General features: G+C 43.3%; 1 protein-coding gene across 1 annotated transcript in view; it reads left to right on the top strand.

Moving 5' to 3' along the window:
- Positions 1-18,466, top strand: part of INSR (insulin receptor) — a 251,942-nt gene that overhangs the window by 179,349 nt on the left and 54,127 nt on the right. The window contains exons 10-13 of the mRNA XM_040321264.1: positions 5,797-5,998; positions 6,264-6,538; positions 13,709-13,848; positions 13,940-14,099. Coding sequence (XP_040177198.1) covers positions 5,797-5,998; positions 6,264-6,538; positions 13,709-13,848; positions 13,940-14,099 — 777 coding nt within the window. The remainder of the gene's footprint in view (positions 1-5,796; positions 5,999-6,263; positions 6,539-13,708; positions 13,849-13,939; positions 14,100-18,466) is intronic.

Below are 18,466 nucleotides of genomic sequence, written 5' to 3' on the forward strand. Positions count from 1 at the left end.
CTTGTGTACATCCCTAAGGTCAAAGGCTGCTGTGTCCGTCCATGGACGGAAGAGAAAATAGGATTTTTGTACTCACCGTAAAATCCATTTCTCTGAGTTCATGGACGGACACAGCACCCACCCCTCCTTTGTTTGTACTGCTTGTTACAAACTGAGGCTGCTAGAGCAGGGTGTGGGTTATACCCGGGGAGCCACGCTCCCTGGGAGGAGCTGCACTGGGAAAGTAGTTCACACTTTAAGTGCTTTGTTTCTGCCTAACTCTCCTGGATGAAAGCGGATATAACCCTAAGGTCAAAGGCTGCTGTGTCCGTCCATGAACTCGGAGAAATGGATTTTACGGTGAGTACAAAAATCCTATTTTTTAACTGATGGTGTGTAGGCGCGACTAGGGTTGCCAACTCATCCCTTTAAAACAGAACACATATTAATTACACAGGTTCTGAGGCTAATTTAATGCAAATAAGGCACCAAGTGAGTTTAATTACCTCCTTAATCAGCCACAGAACCTGTGTAATTAATATGTGTTCTGTTTTAAAAGGGATGAGTTGGCAACCCTAGGCGCGACTGACCATCAGTCAGTTTCATCGGTTAACCGATGGAAAAATCCATCAGACCGTTCTCATTGGATGGACCGATCCTGTGTACAGGGCTTAACTGTTTTAATACTACACTTAGAGAGGCGCCTCCCCCCCTCGTTTCTTCTATTTTATTTATGTGGTCCAACTTTGAAGGCGAGAGTTGGCATCTTGTTAAAGCGGAACTCCACCATAAAGTGGAACTTCCGTTCTTTCGGATTCCTCCCCCCTCCGGTGCCACAATTGGTACCTTTCGGGGGGAGGGGGGACAGGATACCTAATCTTTGACCGGTATCCTTACCACTCCCGAGAGTCCGGCTACGGCCGTGACGTCACCGTGGGGCTCGCACATGCGCAGTAGGGTTCCCGGCGTGAAGCTGAAAGGCTACACTGCCGGGTTCCATTACCCGCAATGGCGGCGGCAGCAACCGACAGCTGATGGAAACACCAGCTGCGGGTGCCGACATCGAGGGACTGCAGGACAGGTAAGTGTCCTATTATTAAAAGCCAGCAGCTGCAGGCTTTTCATTTTTTTTTTTTTTCGGACCTCCGCTTTAAGGTGGATTTAATGGATTAATGTTATGATTTAATGGAGTTCTAGCCTGAATATGTTTCTGCAGAGCTTGAGTGTTTGAGTTGCCTGCACAAGATGCATGTTAAAATGTTAGTGTAGGTCTTGCATTAACAATCAGATCCTGAAAGAGACGTTCATCCAGATATCGGTGTGTTTCTTGCTGGCATGTGGGAAAGGGGTTTGAAAATCAATTGAGCTTGGTGTGTGACCAGAGAATGTAATGTCAGTAGATGTCTCGGCAAATAAGGCAGTGTCTATGTGCTTTACTTGAACAGAAAGTGTATGTCATTGTCAGGGGTCTGGCCAGTAGCTATAACAGTAGAGATGCTCCCACTGACTGAAGATAGGTTTACAAGCAGGTCACCTTGACAGATGGCGCGGGCTCACCAGAGGTACATGGTCTAAGCACTAACCAGTATTCACCAAAGCTCCTGATGGTGGAGATGGGTTTTGCTGCATGTTAGTACCAGGTCACAGTCCACATGATCCCTCCACCAGGAAGTTACCAAGCCAGGATCCAGGTCTGTCAGTGCCTCCTAGGCCTATTCCTACCAGTGCTCATTAGTACAGCTCATTAATGCCAATGCTACCCATCAGTACCAGTGTCGTCTATCAGTGCAGCTCATCAGTGGCACCTATCAGTGCCAGTGTCACTCATCAGTGCCCACCTATCGGTGCAGTTCATCAGTGCCCACCTGTCAGTGCAGCTCATTAGTGCCCACCTATCAGTGCAGCTCATCAGTGCCACCTATCAGTGCAGCTCACCCGTGCCACATGTCTGTGTCACTTATTAGTGCCCATCAGTGCAGCTCATCAGTGCCGCCAATCAGTGTTGGTGCTGCCTTATCAGTGCCCATTAGTGCAGCTCATCAGTGCTGCCTATCAGTGCCCATTAGTGCAGTTCCTTAGTTAATTGAAAGATTAAAGAGCTTGACTTGTAGTCTTGTTTGCTGTTTTTTTTGTTAAGGTTATCTGAAGGACGGGTTTCAAATGTTTTGACAGGGGTGCGCAGTTTCAGTGCTTGCCATGGGCGTCATTTTCACCAGATATGCCTTTGCCAGGAGACCCAGTGATGGAGTGCCAGGCCTGCTGGAGAAAAGGAGGGGGGCTTCCCAATAGGGGGCAAGAATGGGGAGGTTACTTATGGACCAAGCCTCCATCTTCACCTGCTCAGCCTCAAGAGGGAGTTTTGTGGTTGACTACGTTGAAAGGAGAGTAATGCCAGAAGCCTGTTGGACTGGTGGATCAAGAGGTGGAATGGGGGGTAGACTCCTCAATAAGGGGAAAGAGCAGGGAGGTCACTCATAGTACAGGCCTCTGTCCCCACCTGCTAAGTCTTTGGAGGGAGTCTTGAAGTTGACCATGTTGAAGGGAAGGAAATGCCAGCAGCCTGGTGAATCAATCCACAGTGAGGGGTTTCTGGGAGTTCCAGGAGGTTTTTTAATCTTGTATATGCAAGAGTGTTGATTTCTCAGAGAGGGGGTCTATTGTGACCCAAGTGGAGAGACTTTTGGGTGTTGGTCGGGTGCTTACCCATCTATGGCAACATCAGGATCTGGGGCAGGTTGTGAAGGCTGGTGCAACCAGTCCTGAGGTTATCTCCAGCAAGTCTGGGATGAAAAGTTCTCTGATATCCAGAAAATTAAATCTGGCTTGCAGGGGTGTGCTAGAAAAAGTTCTGGCCATGGTTCTTTGTGATATGGTGAAATGGGTGATCCCATTTATAATTGGCCGCAGCAGATGTAATGTATTCTAATATGGGTTGTAGGAATCTCCTTTTCTGTACGGTGTAGCAAGATAGATTTGGTGTTACTTGTATAGGGGCTCTATCAAAGTCCAATGGGCCTTTGAATCAGTCCTTACATAGAATGCCTATTGTAAAATAATGGACAGGGGCGGAAACTTCTTTATCCTGGGTGGGCACTATAGGACATCCACCTGCTTGTGCCTTTCCACCGGACACAACGGAACAGACTGATCGGTACCAGGCCACTGTGATTGGCCCAGGTACCTCATCATTGCTGGGACCAATCATATGTTCACAAGTAAGAAACTGTCATAAATGGTTTTCATTCATGACAACTTGCTTACTATTGTGAATTTGAGACTGGTCATATGGTGTATAGGGCCAATCACAGTAGCCCTGTACCATGCAATAGCTTCAAATTAAGGAGGAGGGAAGGAGGGGTGACAAACGCCGGGACTTTTAAGGTGTTCACTAACATTTATGTGAAACAACACAATTAGAAAAAATATAAAGTTTAATAATTGAATACAAGATTAAAAAACATGAGGGAATAAAGTATCCTTGTCGAGAATGTATATGTTCCAAAAAGAGGGCATGTGTAACGATACCACCACTTGACATGTTTCGCTCTTTTGAGAGTCTTCAGGAGATTGTGGTGACACGTATACTATGCTAAAGGTAACAAAAAAACAGGAATGAGACCTCATGTTGATTGTTTTGATCAAACAGAAAAAAAACAGACAAGCATAACAAATGCTATAATATTGGCATAAAGCATATTTGCAGATAAAAGTTCATGCCAATACTATAGCATTTGATTTGCTTGTTTGATCAAAACAATCAACATGAGGTCTCATTCCTGTCTTTTTGTTACCTTTAGCATAGTATACGTGTCACCACAATCTCCTGAAGAAGCTCAAAAGAGCGAAACTTGTTGAGCGGTGGTATTGTTACTCATGTCCTCTAATGGAACATATAAATTCTTGACATTGATGCTTTATTCCCTCATGTTTTTTAATCTTGTATTAAATTATTAAACTTTATATTTTTTCTAATTGTGGTGTTTCACATAAATGTTATTGAACACCTTAAAAGTCCTGGGGTTTGTCACCCCTCCTTCTTAATTTCTTGTAAAAATTTGGATGTGGTGTTGTATCTGATGTTCCTGCCTTATTCTTTATTATTGTTCTCTATTATTCATGCAATAGCTTAGCCAATCACGGCATTACAATAGTAAACAAAAGTTGTGATCATCACCAATCAAGCAATTGGTGTAAAATAATAATAATAATCCTAATACAGTGTCACTACGGTGACCGTATGTAAAAAAGAAAAAAAAATTGTAAAAAACAAACAAACAAAACTGTCACCAGTCAGTGTCCCTATTTACCACTACCCACTTGGTGTCTCTAATCATCGCCATCAGTCGCATTGTTTCTGATTACCACCACACCAGTTACAGTGTCTGATCACCGCCACACCAGTTATTGTCTGTGATCCACGTCAATTACAGTGTTTGTGATCACTGCCACACGAGTTAGTGTCTGTGATCACCGCCACACCAGTTACAGCGTTTGTCTGTGATCATCACCACAGCAGTCACTGTGTCTCTGATTACCACCACGGCAGTCGGTATCGCCATAATGACTTGTTCACATGTGCAAAGCTCTCCGAAAAACCATCCATGTTCAGATCACTCCTCAGTGAGCATTTAACAGGCAGTAAGGGGCATTGTATTGCCTCCTCACCACCTGCTTTAACCCCTTGGACCCCACACAAGCAACCCCATTCACTTGAATGGGTCATGATCATCAGGAGTACAGGGGTATATTTCCTGCCACATAAGCAAAGCATCACAGCCACGGCATGTGTACACCCGCAACTGCTGCCCCTGCAGCTAAAGGGGATAGCAATGTAGGGGTGGTAAACCCATGGCTCAACTGCAAGGTTTTACCGCTACCAACCTCACATGTGAAGGAGCCCTAATGGTACACTCACAGTTCTCTAATCACTGCCACATCAGCCACAGTGTTGCTAGAATCGGTGTTCCTGATTTGCCACCACACCAGACCAGGGCTCCAAGCAACAGTTTTCCTGACTACTGCCACATCGGTCTCTGTGTCACCAGGCCAGTGTTTACCAGCAACAGTGTTCCTTATACCTGACACACCAGAGCAGTGTTGCCTCTGTGTGCTGACTGTACTAACCCTGGCTTGTTTATTGACCACATTTCTGCCTGTTGCCTGGACTGATGCTTTGTCTGTTTGCTGACCATGTCTCTGCCTGCGCCTGAACTGACCTATCGAATATCCTGCTTACTATGTTCCCTCAAGACACCAATCCCAGCCATCTCCTCCGAATAACTGCACTCCTGGGACAACAGGAACTCTTTTTTTGTTGCAGGAAAGAAAATAGCTTGATTCCCCCATCAACACAGTGTTAATGGGGGAATCCCTCCCGCGGAGCTTATGTGTTCTCCCGGTGGAGCGGAGTTGGGGGGAGCCATCCCTGCCAGGAGAAAACACTGTGATTATTGCTAGCGGCTCTCAATCAACTTGGGTACAATCAGCCTGCTCATACAGGGTTTGAATCTTGACCGGTCATTGCTGAACTGCCAGAGATTCGAACTGTCTATAGCTGGCTTTAGTCTCTTGGCTTACCACTAAAAACAAATGCTGTCAGTCCTGAAGTCATGTACAGAGCATTTAATTGTTTTTCCAAAATAGATGCTGTGTCTGATGTTTCTTTCTCTGTAGAGGGCTAAAAGAGGAAGTTTCCCTTTAGGAAATTGCATATAGAAACTGTCATTGTATCTTTGGTGCCACTAAGCTTCTTATGCAAACTTGGGAGTTATTTTATTGTTATGCTGTTACAATTAATATTTACTCTCTAATTATCAGGAATAAAGCTGCCTTCAAGAACATCATCACCTCCTCAGGAAATAGATGACTCTGCTAAACATAATGGAACAGACACAGAAGATGCAAATAAAGGGTGTTGTTCATGCCCCAAGAGTGATGCTCAAATCCAGAGTGAACACAATGACCTGGCTTTCCGAAAAACATTTGAGAACTATTTGCACAATGAAGTATTCATTTCAAGGTAAGGGTGAAAGGAAGGTTCAACTATAACACCGTGTTCTCATAACTAAAAAAAATGTGGCCTGGGAGGGCTTCACAATGTTAAATTATTAAATTAAATGTTAAATAATTAAATGTTAAATTTGTGACCTGGGAAGGCTTCACAATGTAATGTATATTGAATAGGGGTGACTTTAGCCTGGCTCTAAACACTAGGGTGTACAGTGCACAATATATGAAAAACAGTATTTTTAGGAAAGTGTTTATTTTTCTTTCTACCATTACAGACCTTTTAGAAAGCGCCGTGATACTTTTGGTGTGGCAAATGGTACCTCATCTGATCTAGTGACACCCACCCCTCTCTCTAATGTCACCACAACTGGATTTCCTGTTGCCCCAGAGCCAAAGAAGTTCTCTCAGAGAGTCTGGTTCAAGGAGTCATTTGTTATCTCCGACCTGAAGCATTTCACATCCTATCGAATTGAGATCCATGCTTGCAACCATGAAGTTTTAGTGGGCTGTAGTGTTGCTGCCTACGTCACTGCCAGAACCATGCCAGAAGGTGAGCTATGCACAGATTACACACTAAGCATGTATTAATTACTCAGAGGAGAGCATTATTGTAAATTAAAGCTGAATTTTGTGATAGGCAAATATTGTCTATTTCCATTTTATAATGATGAAGCTGCTGTGTGTTCTGTAATATACTAAAACAAGGGTGGGTGTAGTGGCGTTTGCCCAAATCAAACAATAACCTAATAATAAATAATAAATCAATCCAAAAGTGTATCGAAATGGCTAATAAATCAATCCTCCACCGGCTGTGGGTCTAAATGTGTTCCACTCAAAAGTGCATCCAGGGAATGACCACCCAACATTAAGGATCAATGTGGTAAGTCATGAGAGTGGTAAATAATAATGATGAGGTAAAAAAACAAATGTGCCAACCTCAGCACAATGTAAATCGCTAAGAACAGCGATACCAATAAATATATAATTGCAGAAAAAAATTGTAAAAATCCAAAGGTGCTTCAAACAATTAAAAGTGCATAGTGCAAAATAAATAAATGTTGAAAAAAAGGTCCACAAGATATGAATGTAATAAAAATAAACAAATAACGTAGCATGCGCAAGTGGGCATGAGCAAAATAATAATGTGCAAATCAAAGGTCAATCAGATACCAAAGTGTCCAGTGCACAATCCGTGCAAAAAAATATTCTTAAATAGTCCAAAGAAAAAATAAATCAATAAATTATTAAAGTGTAAATGGTGCTCCAATGAATCCATAAAACATAACTTGAGTGGTTGATGCTGAACGTGCAATCGTGCTTGTATAGAATCACCTTCAGGCTTCCCACAGTGTCTGGAGAATGTGTTCCAGCCCCTTACCTTAGGAGGGCTTGTAAAAAAGCCTCTGTGTAAATACTCCCAACGGCAGCCTGCTGGTCCACTCCCATACAACACGGCTCATAGGTTAAGGATGACTCTCAAATGACAAAAGGAAGGGAAGCCTCTATAGCATAAAATCTTTAGGATTTATTCAATAAAACAAAGTAAAATCACTCACAAACAGATGAAAGTAAACAGCATGTGTGTCTTTGTGTCTCCGCTCTGCGGCCGCGAGCGGATGACGTCACCAGCAGCTCTCCACGTCCTCACGCGTATCGTGACAGACAAAACGTCACTTAATCATAGGATCCTATGATTAAGTGACGTTTTGTCTGTCACGATACGCGTGAAAACATGGAATGTGGACAAGCCAGATGTTTGTCCCTGGTCTCTAAGTTGGCATGCACAGCACCCCAGAATGAGGCACACCAGAGGCAGGTATACGCCATTAAAGTGGACTGCTGTGAGGTTATGGCATTGCTAGAATATGCCAGTTTGGTAACCCTGGTGCATGCTAGTCTGGTGGACTCCCAGAAACTAAAAAACCCAGTTGATGAAAGTCATCTGTATCTATAGGGACACCAAGAGATATCCCAATGATGTATTGTCCCTTTAGACAACTTGCAAGAACCCAGGACCAGGAAGTGAGAATGAACAATAATTTAATTTACATCCATATGTTGGTGCATGATTTCCCTTTTTTTTAGAACTTTCAGGGAAGTGTTAGTAAGGCATGTGTGCACAAATTGGTGATCCATTCTCACACTCCTGAACCCCTGAAAGCTGAGTTCCTGATGAATGTGGCAGCAGTAGCCCCTAGGGAGGTTTGTCCTGGATGTGTTAGCAGGTGACTTGCCCAATCTACCTTTATCTCATTATAATGTTAGGACAGTTCAGTTAAGTGATCTCATCATAAGTTGTGCCAGGGAGCAGCTAAAAGTAATTATTGGGGTAACCCAAGAGCTTGGAGCTAGCACCATTTCCCCACTTCTCAATGGAGAAATTACCTTTTGTATCAGGTGGATGAGGTTGAGGGTCTAAGAGTTGAACAACTTCTTGTACACAGCTGCACAGGCACACCGTTCTGGATCTGACTCATTCACATGTTTTGGCAGGGAAAAGATTCAGGGGGGGTGGGGTGGGGTACTTATTTCAGATGCTTGCAAAATTAGCAAACAGTGTGACCAGGCAGTGGAAAATGTAATGTAATTCTAGGAAGCATTACTAGAGGGATCACCTGCAAGAGGAAGGTGGTCCTGATTCCCCTTTATAGATATCTTTAGTGAGACCTCATTTATAATACTGTGTCCAGTTCTGGAGACCTCACTTACAAAAATATAGTAAGGTAGAATGAGTCCAGAGACAGGTAACAAAGATGGTGAACAGTCTTAGGGATAAAACATATCAAGAGTGACTTCAGGAACTTAATATGTACATTTTGGAGGAAATAAGGCAAATGGGAGACATGATTGAAACCTTTAAATACATCAACAGGGTGAGTAAGGTTCAGGAGGGCGTTTTTTTTTTTTAAAGCAAAATTAAGAACACAGGCACATGATCTCAAACTAACTGGAGGAAAGTTCAAAACTAATTTTATAAAGTATTCTTTTACTGAAAAGGTAGTTGGAATAAACTTTCAGCAGAGGTAGTAAGACCGTCAACAGTAGATGGCTTCAAACATGCTTGGGACAAACCTAGATCTATACTCAGATAAAAGGTTAATGAAAAACCAAAATATGTATATAAAAAAGGCAGACTCAATGGACTGCTGTCTTTTTTTTTTTTCTGCCTTCACCTTTCTATGCAATGCACCTTCTAAGCTCTGCTGCCAGCATTCTGTAAAATTCTGTGAGGCTGAAAAAAAGGTGGCTTAGCGATGCTGGTGCGCCAAATGATACTGACGTTTAACCACTTGACCACTGGGCACTTAAACCCCATTAATAACCAGACCAATTTTCAGCTTTCGGTGCTCTCACAGTTTGAATGACAATAACTCAGTCATACAACACTGTAACCAAATGAATTTTTTGTCCCTTTTTTCCCACAAATAGAGCTTTCTTTTGATGGTATTTGATCACCTCTGCGGTTTTTATTTTTTTCGCTATAAATGAAAAAAGAACGAAAATTTTGTAAAAAAAATGAATTTTTCTTCATTTCTATTATAAAATTTTGCAAAATTTTTCTTCAAAAATGTAACCTAAAATGTATACTGCTACATATCTTTGGTAACAAAACAAAAAACATTTGGATATTATTTAGTCTGGGTGAAAGTTATAGGGTCTACAAGCTATGGTACCAATTACTGAAAGCGTATAAATTTGATCACATCTGATGTACTGACGGCCTCTCTCATTTCTTGAGACCCTAACATGCCAGAAAAGTACAAATACCCCCCAAATGACCCCTTTTTGGAAAGAAGACATTCCAAGGTATTTAGAAAGAGGCATTGTGAGTTTTTTGAAGTTGTAATTTTTTTCCCACAATTCTTTGCAAAATCAAATTTTTTTTCATTTTTTTTTTTTTTACACAAAATGTTCATATTAGCGGGTTATTTCTCACACACAGCATATGCATACCACAAATTACACCCCAAAACACATTCTGCTATTCCCCCCCCCCCCCCCGAGTATGGTGATACCACATGTGTGAGACTTTTACACAGCCTGGCCACATACAGAGGCCCAACATGCAGGGAGCACCATCAGGTGTTCTGGAACACCCAGACCAATTCTGACATTTCTCTCCTACATGTAAAAATCATCATTTATTTGCTAGAATTTTACATAGCACCCCAAAACATTATATATACTTTTTTAGCAAAGACCCTAGAGAATACAATGGCGGTCGTTGCAACTTTTTATCGCACACGGTATTTTCGCAGCAATTTTTTGGGAATAAAACAGTTTTTGTGCTTTTAAAAAAAAAAAAACATTAAAGTTAGCCCAATGTTTTTGCATAATATTAAACGTGAAGTTACGCTGAGTCAATAGATACCCAACATGTCACCCTTCAAAATTGCACACACTCGTGAAATGGCGCCCAACTTTGCTACTTAAAAATCCCCATTTTTTTTTTTTCTCTTCTCAGGGTTTTATGTTAAGGGGAGGGTTAGGTAGGGTATATAAGGACAAGGGAACAGAGAGGATTAAGGTGTATGAGGACAATACATCAGATCTAGAGAAGCGGATAAAGAGGTCAAGGATCGGATGTTAGTTAGCACAATAATAGGGTAAAGGAGTGATATGGTTATGTTTTTGTCTGTCGATACTTTGCTATTCGTGGATTAAAGTGACAATATGTATATGATTATGTACCCATTGCTTTTGTCATGCTAAACGTTTGTGACCTTGATTATAAAAAAAAAAAAAAAAAATCTGAAAAAAAATAAAAATAAAATCCCCATAGGCGACGCTTTAAATATTTTAAATGGTTACATCTTTTTAGTTGGAGAAGAGCTCTAGGGCCAAAAGTATTGCTCTCGCTCGAACGTTCGCAGCGATACCTCACATGTGTGGTTTGAACACCGTTTCCATATGTGGGCGGGACTTGCGTGTGCGGTCGCTTCTGTATACGAGCACGCAGCACGAGCACGCTTGAACAATAAACATTTTTTTTTTTTTCACTTTATTTATTTTAGTTTGACACATTTTTCCCCAAAAATAAATGTTTTGATCACTTTTATTCCTATTACAAGGAATGTAAACATCCCTTGTAATAGGAATATAGCATGACAGGTCCTCTTTACAGTGAGATGTGGGGTCAATAAGACCCCACATCTCACCTCCAGGCTTGAATGCCTGAAAAAAAAAAAAAACGATCCTCGTTTCGATCGTATCGGTGAGTCGGAAGAAGCACCGGAGGGAGAAGGGAGGGGGGACGTCCCCTTTCGCCTCCCGTAAGAACAATCAAGAGGCGGAACAGCCGACATGATTGTTCTTATGGTGTAGGGCAGTGTTTCTCAACTCCAGTCCTCGGGGCGCACCAACAGGTCTTGTTTTCAGGCTTTCCATTATTGTGCACAGGTGATTTTATCAGTTTCACTGCCTTAGTAATTACCACAGCAGTTTGATCTGAGGGAAATCCTGAAAACATGACCTGTTGGTGCGCCCCGAGGACTGGAGTTGAGAAACACTGGTGTAGGGAATCGCCGGCTGAAAAAAATTATATCTGAATGATGCCTGTAGCTGCAGGCATCATTCAGATATCCCTGCACAAATTCTAGGACGTCATGACGGCCGGGAAGTGGTTAAAACGCATTTTTTTTCCCAGAGTATTTTCTGGATATTGCAGAGTATTGGTGCGGGGGGTATTGCAGAGTATTGGTGCGGGGGGTATTGCAGAGTATTGGTGCGGGGGGTATTGCAGAGTATTGGTGCGGGGGGTATTGCAGAGTATTGGTGCGGGGGGTATTGCAGAGTAATTGCGCAGGGGTATTGCAGAGTAATTGCGCAGGGGTATTGCAGAGTAATTGCCGGGGGTATGCAGAGTATTGCCGGGGAGTAATGCAGAGTATTTGCCGGGGGTATGCAGAGTATTGCGCAGGGGGGGTATGCAGAGTATTGCGCAGGGGGGGTATGCAGAGTATTGCGCAGGGGGGGTATGCAGAGTATTGCGCAGGGGGGGTATGCAGAGTATTGCGCAGGGGGGTATGCAGAGTATTGCGCAGGGGGGGTATGCAGGGGGGGTATGCAGAGTATTGCGCAGGGGGGGTATGCAGAGTATTGCGCAGGGGGGGTATTGCAGAGTATTACGCAGGGGGGGTATTGCAGAGTATTGCGCAGGGGGGTATTGCAGAGTATTGCGCAGGGGGGTATTGCAGAGTATTGCGCAGGGGGGTATTGCAGAGCACTGCACAGGGTATTGCAGGGATGGCTGAGCAGGGATGGATGGATCTGTGACTGCAATAGTCACAGATCCATCCACAGCGCTGCTGACACCCGCGCTCCGACCGGTACAGAGAGAGGAAGGAGGAACCGGCGTCATCAAATGACGCCGGTTTGTTTACATGTGATCGCTCCGTCATTGGACGGAGCGATCACGTGGTAAACGGCCGCTGTCAGCGGCAATTTACCACGATTCGTGATCGGCCGGGTCCTCTGGACCCAGCGGTCACGGACATTCCCGTGTGTGCGCCCCAGGGGGCACGCGGGAGGGCAATTCTGAGAGGACGTCAATGTACGCCCTCCCAGAGTTAAGCAACCGCCCTGTAGACGTATATTGTCTATGGGGCGGTTACTAAGTGGTTAAGGCCATATGCACCCAGGGACAACTGTATGGAACAAGGACTATATGGTGTGAATTGGACTTTAAGGTGGCAGTTCGGGCTCATCACAGACCATGCCTCTCTCAAGTGGATGGCCCACAATAAATCGTGAAATGCAAGAGTTCTGTGGTGGTTCCTGGCATCACAAAATTTCAAGTTTGCAGTGGAGAATTGACCTGTAAGTCAGCTGGTAATACAGATGTTCTGTCCAGGGTTCGCAGTCCATGTTTGCCCACAGTATTCAACCCCACAGTTTTTGAAAGGGCACAGATAGGGGTGTATATGTAAAATTGTATTTGATGGGATGTATTGTAATTGACTTCATGATTTAAAAAAAATTAACGCAATCCTCACAAGCAGGGTGAGGTTGGTTCTCAAGCCTGTTGACCATGTTTGTTTGTGTTCCTTGACAAGTCTGCTGATTAAAGCGGGAGTTCACCCAATTCGTTATTTTTTTCTATTTTCCCCCTAGCTTCATGCTCATTTTGTCTAGGGGAATCGGCCATTTGTTTTAAAATATGATCCGTACTTACCCGTTTTCGAGATGCATCTTCTCTGTCGCTTCCGGGTATGGGTCTTCGGGAGCGGGCGTTCCTTCTTGATTGACAGTCTTCCGAGAGGCTTCCGACGGTCGCATCCATCGCGTCACTCGTAGCCGAAAGAAGCCGAACGTCGGTGCGGCTCTATACTGCGCCTGCGCACCGACGTTCGGCTTCTTTCGGAAAATCTTGACGCGATGGATGCGACCGTCGGAAGCCTCTCGGAAGACTGTCAATCAAGAAGGAACGCCCAGTCCCGCAGCCCATACCCGGAAGCGGCGGAGAAGATGCATCTCGAAAACGGATAAGTACAGATCCTATTTTAAAACAAATAGCCGATTCCCCTAGACAAAACGAGCATGAAGCTAAGGGGAAAATGTGTTCTCTATGGGTGAACCTCCGCTTTAAGCTCAGATGGACAAAGTTGTGTTGGTCAGTCAGTGCCTAATTCCGACCAATATATATTCTTTATTTGGGGAATTGTGCTGAATAATATTGAAGGTTTTTTGTTTTGCACTAATGAGTACTGTCTCTCCACAGCAAAGGCAGATAACATTGAGGAGCCAGTTACTTCTGAATATATAGAACCCTACGTTCACATCATGTGGAAGGAGCCAAAAAATCCTAATGGCCTAACCATTTTGTATGAAGTACAATACTCCCGTGTTGGAGACACTCGGGTAAGATTTACATAGTTTACCCTGTGTTGTACATGTTTAACATCTGTCTGTATTAATTCAAATATAATGTTCTATTACCTATGTCTTCTAGGAGGATGATGAGTGTGTGTCCCAGAAACAGTACCTTCTGGAAAAGGGAGCAAAGCTGCACTCACTTTTGCCTGGAAACTACAGTGTGAAAGTCAGAGCAACTTCACTGGCTGGCAAAGGATCCTGGACCCAAACCACGTATTTTCATGTGCCAGACCAACGTGAGTATCCAAACGCCTTAGAAATACAAGGATTAGCAAATATATCATGTGATATGCTATACATTGGTTTTCCAAAATGTTTTTCATGTTAGGCCAAGATCGGGATCCCCTCCTTTCCTATTCCTTATTCTGAGGCCGCGTACACACAGTCGTTCCAAACCGATGAGAATGGTCCGACAGGCCATTTCCATCGCTTCACCGCTGAAGTGGTCTGATGTGCGTACACACCATCATTCCAAAAACCGATCGGGTCAGAACGCGGTGACGTCAAACACACGACGTGCTGAATAAAACGAAGTTCAATGCTTCCAAGCATGCGTCGACTTGATTCTGAGCATGCGCGGGTTTTGAACCGATGCTTTCTGTACTAACCATCGGTTTGGACCGATCGGGCAGGGGTCCATCAGTTCGATTTTGAAGCATGTTTTAATTTTTTGGACCGAAGGAAAACAGACCGATGGGCTATACACACGGTCGGTCTGAACCGATGAAACTGAACCTCGGTCCATTCTCATCGGTTTTGTCCGACCGTGTGTACGCGGCCTAAGGCTTTTTATTTATTTCAATTTTTCTACTCTACTTTTTTTTAGTAAAGTAACACATTCTAAATTGTTGACATGTTTTATCAATATGTTTATATAGTGGATATGTCTATAGTTTCAGGTCTCTTGTACATTTACTGTATTACATGTGTTACACATACTGGACTTATCTCATCTGGACCTTATTGCTGCTTTTGTATTATTTTTCTGAAAAAACTCTTTAGTAAACATATTAAACAAAATAATAATGTACATTTTGGGAGGAGCTTTACATGCCTGCCATGACTGATTCTATATCATTGGCTGCAAAGTACAGCCCAGCTTGTTTATGGATTCTGCTGTTGGAGTCTTACAAGAATATGAGTGTCCCTACCATACACAGCTATTTGCAGTTTTAGCATGTCTTTTTCAGCAAAGAAAAAAGTACCAGATAACTTTTAAAGCAAACCTGTGCCTAGATTATGCATGCAAGTATTTACATATTCTGAACAGGCTGTAAAAGTACTTTTACATTTACATATGCAGCTATAGTCTTTGTGGAAAAATTCATTTTTAAAGTTCACAACAAAGGCACAGAAAACGTATCCTTTTTCTATAGCAAATCGTGACGGCATGCCAGCCTTCTAGTAAAAACCATCTGCAACAAGCGGCTGGGCACATGTACATACAGGTACGTCCTGTAGTAGTACCCAGTCGCGGGCGCGCTCCCGCGACCCGGTCCGAAGCTCCGGGACTGCGGGACCAGCGGACCCGATCGCCGCTGCAGACCCGCGATCGGTCCCCGGAGCTTCACTGTGGCGGCTGCATCGATCGTGTCATCCCTTTTTATAGGGGGACACAATCAATGACGTCACACCTACAGCCACACCCCCCTACAGTTGTAAACACACTTCGGGAACACATAGACCCATCAGCGCACCCTTGTGGTTAACTCCCAAACTGCAACTGTCATTTTCACCATAAACAATGCATTTTAAATGCATTTTTTGCTGTGAAAATGACAATGGTCCCAAAAATGTATCAAAATTGTCCGAAGTGTCCGCCATAATGTCGCAGTCATGAAAAAAATCTCTAATCGCCGCCATTAGTAGTAAAAAAAATAAAAATTAATAAAAATGCAATAAAACTATCCCCTATTTTGTAAACGCTATAAATTTTCCGCAAACCAACCGATAAACGCTTATTGCTTTTTTTTTTTTTTTTTTTTACCAAAAATAGGTAGAAGAATACGTATTGGGCCTAAACTGAGTAAAAAAAAATTTTTTTACTCAATATTTTTGGGGGATATTTATTATAGCAAAAAGTAAAAAATATTGCATTTTTTTCAAAATTGCATTTTTGTTTATAGCGCAAAAAAATAAAAACACAGAGGTGATCAAATACCACCAAACGAAAGCTCTATTTGTGGGAAAAAAAGGACGCCAATTTTGTTTGGAAGCCACATCGCACGACCGCGCAATTGTCAGTTAAAGCGACGCAGTGCCGAATCGCAAAAAGGGGCAAGAGCCTTTAGCTGCATTTTGGTCTGGGTCTTAAGTGGTTAAAGGCTAAGTTTACCTTTTGCACATGTTCCAAGTTTTACCTATTTTTAGGGTGTAACATGTTCCAGCACCCTCTGAGCCCCCCTTTTTCCCTGTGATAGCAGGCAGGGATTCTTCTCCCACATATTTGCTGTCATCCTAAAAATTAGCAGACAGAGCCCTGCACAGCGGTGTCATCCATTTACAGGGATCTGTGAACGAATAAACAGGTCTCAATGGACTATCAGTGTGCTGATCAGCCCACTCATAGTCCAGTCACTCATCCTCCAGTTTTCTAACTGAAGGAGTGAGTGTGCAGGAACCTGATATTGCACGGATGAAATGCTTTGCAGGCTGCTGTAGAAAATAATATTAAATGCATATTTTTATTTTTTGCAAAAATATCTGCATTTGTTAAATTCACTTTTTAAGGAGAAAATAATATTTTTATTGTCTATAGCCTGGGCACAGGTGCACTTTAACCACTTCAGCCCCGGACCATATTGCTGGTCAATGACCGGGCCACTTTTTGCGATTTGGCACTGCGTCGCTTTGACAATTGCGCAGTCGTGCGACGTGGCTCCCAAACAAAATTGGCGTCCTTTTTTTCCCCACAAATAGAGCTTTCTTTTGGTGGTATTTGATCACCTCTGCGGTTTTTAGTTTTTGCGCTATAATCAAAAATAGTGACAATTTTGAAAAAAAATTATATTTTTTACTTTTTCCTATAATAAATTTCCCCCAAAAATATATAAAAAAAATCGCAATAGGCGTTTGATTGGTTTGCACAAAAGTTATAGGCCCGGATTCACGTAGATGCGCGTAACTTTGTGCGGGCGTAACGTATCCTATTTACGTTACGTCTCCGCAACTTTTACAGGCAAGTGCCGTATTCTCAAAGAAAGTTGTGGCGTAGCGTAAATAGGCCAGCGTAAGCCCGCCTAATTCAAATTGTGAAGAGGTGGGCGTGTGTTATGTAAATTAACCATGACCCGACGTGATTGATGTTTTTTTTAACGAACGGCGCATGCGCCGTCCGTGGACATATCCCAGTGTGCATTGCTCCAAATACGCCGCAAGGACATATTGGTTTCGACGTGAACGTAAATTACGTCCAGCCTCATTCACGGACGACTTGCGCAAACAACGTAAAATATTCAAAATTCGACTCGGGAACGGCGTCCATACTTTTTTTTTTTTTAATGTATACCATTTATCTACAGTAACACAATTTTTTTTTTTTTCATTTTTTTTTAAGTGTATTTTGTGCGTGTACTCGAGAGAGGAGCCGGACTGCAGGAGTTGGGAGTAGGCAGGCCTCCCCCAGAGGCAATCTGCCACCTTTCTCCATGCCCCGGGTGGCAATGGCGGGTGTGTGAGGGGGTCCTCCCACACAGCCCGCCCTACGTGCTCTGCTTTGAAGCCCAACGGGGCAGAGGGACTCCCTATAAGGGAGTGAGAGGATCTAGCCCGCTCAACCAGCCCCGTTAGTCCTTCGCCTCTCTTTTTTAGAGACCGCGTGGTCAAAGTGCGTGCATGTTAACCCAATTTCAAGTGCGTGTAAGTGTGGTGTTTTTTGTGGGAGGGGGGTGGGCGTACTAAGCGCAGGCTTACCTCGCATAGCACACCCACCGGGAGCCGGACTGAGACCACCAAACTCAATTCACATGTAGCTGAGACCGGGATCCGAACCTCTAGCTGCAGAGGTGAATGGCTTGTCAGCGTAGTGCCAATCGCGTTGAGCCACCGCAGCTCCCACTACGGCGTCCATACTTAACATGGTACGCACGCAACCATATGGCAGAGGTAACTTTACTCTGATTTACTAGGTGTAAATCAGCGTACACGCTCCTAGCGGCCAGCGTAAGTCTCTTATTTATGTAGTTAAGATCCGACGGCGTAAGAGACTTGCGCCGGTGGGATCTAATACAAATCTATGCGTAACTGATTCTAAGAATCAGGCGCATAGATACGACCGCTCAGACTCAGACTCAGACTGGGCCATAGCGTTTACAACATAGGGCATAGTTTTATGGCATTTTTATTAATATTTTTTTTTTACCAGTAGAGTTGAGCGGACACCTGGATGTTCGGGACCCGAACCCGGACTTTGACCCGAACCCCATTGAAGTCAATGGGGACCTGGACTTTTGACTACAAAAATGTCTCTAAAAAACTAAGGGAAAGGGCTGGAGGGCTGCAAGTGGCAGCAAAATGTCGGGAAGATCATGGCAAGTACTCTGGAAATAAATGTGGATAGGGAAATAACTTAAAATAACATAAAAAAAATTAAATAAAAAATATA

This window comes from Rana temporaria, chromosome 1 (genome assembly GCF_905171775.1).
Source record: "Rana temporaria chromosome 1, aRanTem1.1, whole genome shotgun sequence".
Classification (NCBI taxonomy): Eukaryota; Metazoa; Chordata; class Amphibia; order Anura; family Ranidae; genus Rana; species Rana temporaria.